Here is a 5544-nt window from a genome sequence, read left to right as displayed (position 1 = left end):
CATGCTTCAACGTACCTTCGACTCTACAATGAATTGTCGATCTTCATCGAAGGGCTAGACTGGTTGCTTAAATCTTCAAAGAAGCTTTGGGCTACATGGCATTTCCCTCGGCTGGGGCGGGCCAGCCTAACTGTACGTTCTTGATAATTTTGTGAAAGCAAAAGTCAAATAGTTTCATTTCACACCGCGCGAGGACCCAATACAGCCTACTGCTTGTAATTTCAGTGTCTTTGTAAATTGCTCGGAATCTCACTTTGATACTCAGAATTCCATTGAAAGGGTGAAGCTGCTTGTAATTTCAGGGGTATGTAAATTGCTCGGAACCCCACATTGATACTCAAAACTCCAATGAAACGGTGAAGCTCCTTGTGATTTCTCGGAATCTCATTTTGAGGGTCGAAGTTCCATTCAAAGAGTGAAAGCTCATTGAAATTTCAGTCACTTGTAAATTACTGGGAACCATTAGAGTGAGGTTCCGAGCAATGTACATGAATATTCAGCTCCAATAGACACACCCCAAGAGAAACTTGATAAATTGCTCGCAAGAAAACTTCCATTTCACGCCCATTCATAGTCTAATTAAAACACCAAACTCCGCGATGGGAAGCAATTTTGTTCAAGGAGAAGCCAGTCACATAGTCAGTTTTGATGAAAACCAAGAAGACTACTTCAACAATATAGACCACTCTCTGCCCAGACTCCCCTCAAGGTCAGGAAGCGAAGCCACGATAGTAAGTCATCATCAAGAAGTGGTCAACGATGGCCTCAATATAGACCACTTTTTGTCCAGACGCACCTCAAGGCTAGGAAGCGAGTCCGAGATAGAAAGCCATCATCAAGAAGGGGTCAACGAGGGCCACCTAGCGATGATGAGAAACAGGATCTCCCAGATCGCCCCATCATTACGAAGAGAACCCGCCGCCGGTGAAAACCCTTGCATCTTCAGGCTTCCGCAGAGGTTCAAGAACATCAACGGAAAGTCGTACGAGCCCCGGATGGTCTCCATCGGGCCCTACCACCGTGGCAAGGCTCACCTCCAGATAATGGAGCATCACAAGTGGCAGTGCCTCGCCTACTTTCTCAAGAGGCCCGAAGATCTAAAGCTCTACATGGAAAACTTAGTTCCACTTGAAATGAAAGCCAGAGAGTGTTATTCCGAAACCATCAATTACCTCACTACAAGTGAGTTCCTCGAAATGATGGTTCTTGATGGTTGTTTTATTTTAGAATTGCTTCGCTTCCTTTACTTGGTGGAAATCGAAGAATTAGGGGAAGTGAGCCACCCTCTTGCCCGGATGGGGAGGGTAAAATTGTTGAAGATATATGGGGACTTGCTCTTGCTCGAGAATCAGATCCCGTCTTTTGTTCTGCAACGGTTATTTCAACATTCCAAGATGACCTGGTATTGGGGGTATACAGAGCGGCCCTTGTCCTTTATCGGCATAAATGTTTTTTCAGCGATACTGGGAATTCAATACTCCGGAGACAAGTCTCGGTTCAACGGGAGTTTCTTGCATTTACTAGACCTGGTTCGGTCCATTTTTATTCCACCCGATCATGAAGCCATGCTTCAGGATCGTGATGATCAAGGATTCCCACTAGAGTACTGGTACAGACCATTCGATACTATTCCCAGTGTCTCGAAGCTCCGCCGTGCGGGGATTAAGGTCAATCCGCGTAAAGACTGCTTCTTGGTGGCTGAATTCCGGAGCGGTGCGATTGAAATGCCAAATATAATCCTCAACGACTTAATGTGTTCTTTCTTGGTGAACTGCGTCGCATTCGAGCAGTTCTACAACAACAGTTCCAAGCACTTTTCGGTCTACGCCCTTCTCTTGGACTGTCTTGTGAACACTGCCGGGGATGTCGAGTACCTTTGCGACCGCCATGTCATTGACAATTACATTGGGACCGACGTCGAGGCTGCAAGCTTCATCAACATTTTGGGAAAGGACTTGACCTTTGATATTGATTACATTAATTTGTGGAGCTTGTTCTTCAATGTTAACGAGTATTATCAGAATAGGCTCAATAGGCAGTGGACGAGCTTCAAGCGTGAGTATTTTAACAAGCCATGGCTGTGGATTTCAGCATTGTTTGCCTTGGTGCTCTTCGTGCTTGCATTTTTGCAGACCTTTTTTTCCATCTATGCTTATGTACATCCTAAAAACTAAACTATTTGGGCTGAAAACAGAGGAGCCAAAATATCTATGCAGATTTTTTTATTTTTTATTTTTTTTTAGAAGGCTGAAAATATGGGTTGTAGTTAATTTGTTGTAGCTTTTCGTTTGTTTAAGTAAAAAGATGCTTATTCATTATTATTATTCCAAAATATGCCCAAAAGATTTTCATTTTTATTTTTTAAAGTAATGATTATTATATAACTTTTGCACAACTCTAATTATTATTATTATTATTATGATTAACCATTAGATTTATTTTCTGCATGTGGGTTCTAAATATTCTTTTTTGAACAAAGCTCAGAAGATCTTCATTGATAAAAAACTGATCCCAAAGTACAAAGATTTTCAGGATCTAGGGACTCTCTGTTCCCTAGTTACAACATCAATAATACAAGCAGAAAATTGATCAAACCAAGAGTCATTACAAGGAGACGCAGCTCCTGATTTAGCAAGGATGTGAGCTGCTTCATTACAATTTCTCTCCACATGAACAAAAGAATAGAAATTTAAGTTTCCAGCCTCCTGCTTGAGTCCTTCTAACAAATGTCCACTTCGAGAAAGATAGGGGGGACGAGAATGAACATCCTTTATAACTTTCAAAGCATCACCCTCAAAAATTACATTCAAAAAACCAGCTTGATTGCAGAAAATTACAGCTTGAGAAGCTGCCATAAGTTCAGCGTTGTAGGCATCAGTTAGAACAGGAAAGGAAAGACGCTTAGCAGCCTTTAAATGACCCATAAAATCCCTAGCAACCAATCCCACCCCAACATAACCAGCATTACTATTGATGGCTGCATCAAAGTTAACTTTAAAGGTTCCCACAGGAGGAGGCTTCCAACATGATAGCACAGGAGCATTCTCATGTGTAGACTTAGACTTCTTTTCATCACCTTTATGACACCTTTTATAGTCATCAATTAATCTAACATCCTCTTCATAACTCTTATTAGGATGTACAGAGACACCTTCAAAAATCATGGAATTTCTCCTCATCCATATCTTCTTAGCAATAGCAGCAAAGAGAGCCATCTCAAACCTGTCAAAACGATTTAAGCCTTGTTGAAAAATGTCCAGAAAAGATTGATCAACAAAAGCACATTTATGAAAAATCGAATGGTCAGCATTCCACACATCTTTTGCAGCTGGACAAAACCAGATTGCATGTGCTGTGGTCTCCTCCTCAAAGTTACACCAAGGACATCTTCCATCATCAATAGTTGATTTTAAAAATAAATTGTAAGAGTTGTCTAAGAATCGTGTAAGAAACATTACTTTTTTTTTTGACCTATCCTACAAAAATGAACAAATTTTTTTTACAAATTGGTTTGCAGAAAATTTCACACAACCCACATATAAAAGTGATATGTGTCATTTAAATATATTAAAAACACATTTTTTTTTTTTTTTTTTTTGAACAGGCTCCAGCATCCTTCATTGCAGAAAGAAACCCCAAAGGGGAATACAACAGGGTAAAGCCACAGAGCAAATATAGAAATACAGAAGCTGAAATCTCTGCCCGAAGGCAACAACAAGCCCGTAGGCCATAGCAGTGAATGAGGCTAAAGAAACTCCATCCACAAAGTCCGGAAAATCCAGACTTAAAGCAGCTACCGGAAGGGTAGACTGTGATCAAAGAAAAGAATGTACAAAAACAGATACAAACAGAGGAAATCCAAACAACAGCACCATGAGAACCGCAACCGGAGCACAGCCGTGAAAAGCACGTGCCTACTCCGGGAGCCCTTCCAGCATCGAACGACCTCCAACAGCCCGGATCGACACAAAACGAAGCCGGATATGCAAACCGTGACCCACACACGCTAAACCAGGGAGGACACTCCCCAGCGCGTGCAGGCCACGCGCCGCTCAGGACAACACCGCACAGCTCCATCGAGTGACTACCGACACCAGAGAAGGTCGGCGAACACAATAGAAAAGCTCCTGTCGACGAACACCCAGCCGAGGCTTCTAGATCTAGAAATAAAGCACAACTCCGCCGGAGACCGCCAACATTCGCCATTCCACAGGCCAGAGCCTGGGTCCAACAGTTTGCACCAACAACAAACAAAACAACAAAGAAAAAATACTAACCTCACCGAATCTAACTCCGGGTGGGACCCCAGCTCCACAACCCTAAGGTTGGGAGAACAAAACACCCACCACTGGAGACCAGTGGGGTGACAAAAACCCATCCTAGCCCTCACGAGCTAGGGGGAAGACCAACGCCAGGAGGGGGAGACGTGAAGCCTCCCCCCCCCCAGCAAGCAAACTCGAAAATTTCCTCTGTCTCTAGAACCTTTCAGAAAGAGAGAGAGAAGCTCAAGATTTCTGTTGAGCCCTCACTTTATATAACACATATTTTTTATTCTCACATGTTATTAAAATAATATGTATTTTTTATGTGTTAAAAAACACATATCAATCTTATATTTAAATTGTATAAAATTTTTTACAAATCCAATTTGCAGAAAATTTTAGTCCTAACAAAATAAGTGCCATACATTTAACGATCTAGAATGACGCGGCCCAGTTGGAGCTTCTTTGACTGCATCAAACGCAATCAGAATCTATGAGGAAAAAATAAAAAATAAAAAAGGGGATGTTATGGGCTGTTTTTTCAGCCCATAAGATACGGAATCATATTCGAGGCAAGAAGGGCTCGATCCGATTGATGTCGAAAGTCTAAATCAACGAGTTTATATGTGGGGCCAAATGTGCCTAGGAAACAGCCGACATACGTTATTGCTACAAGCCTGCACAGTTTAGGATATGAGAAATGCTCCCTTTTTTATTAAAAAATAAATAAAAAATTGTCATTCAATTTTTGGGACTCACAAGTGGGCCTTATAACTTTAACGGTAAATTTACATTTTTTTTTTTTTTTACGGAGATCAACAAAAAAATGCGCAAAAAAATTAAATCAAATATTTTTCTTAAGTCATTAAGATAAGTGATGATCATTTAATATGATATGGAATTTGATTCCTGCACTATGCTTTCACAACAAGTGCACAAGAACCCCTCACATGAAGGTAGACCCTAGTGTGTGGGGTCCACCCTCATGTAAGGAGTTGTTGTGCAATTGTTGTGTTTGTGTTATAAATCTAACATTTTTCATATGGTATTAAGAGAAATGATTAAAACACTCACACTACACAACAATGACACAACACCAAGACACAATGGAGTGGGGCCCACACATGGATCAATCGTTATACAACGGTTTTAATTGACGGGATTTGATTCTTGTACAACACCAATATAACAACTGCACAATAACCCCTCACATGAGGGTGGGCCCCAGTATGTGGGACCCACCCTCATGTGAGGAATTGTTGTACAGTTGTTGTATTGGTGT

At 41.3% G+C, this 5544-nt stretch overlaps 1 protein-coding gene across 1 annotated transcript; it reads left to right on the top strand.

Annotated features, from left to right (window-relative positions):
- The first annotated feature begins 380 nt into the window (after positions 1-380).
- Positions 381-2332, top strand: LOC133873697 (UPF0481 protein At3g47200-like). Its single transcript, XM_062311440.1, has one exon. It carries the CDS (start codon positions 600-602, stop codon positions 2172-2174), a length of 1575 nt encoding a protein of 524 aa, XP_062167424.1. The 5' UTR covers positions 381-599; the 3' UTR covers positions 2175-2332.
- Positions 2333-5544: the final 3212 nt, after the last annotated feature.

This window comes from Alnus glutinosa, chromosome 7 (genome assembly GCF_958979055.1).
Source record: "Alnus glutinosa chromosome 7, dhAlnGlut1.1, whole genome shotgun sequence".
In the NCBI taxonomy this organism is placed as follows: domain Eukaryota; kingdom Viridiplantae; phylum Streptophyta; class Magnoliopsida; order Fagales; family Betulaceae; genus Alnus; species Alnus glutinosa.
The sequence above is the reverse complement of the archived record's forward strand: the minus strand, read 5'-3'. Positions and strand labels throughout refer to the sequence as shown.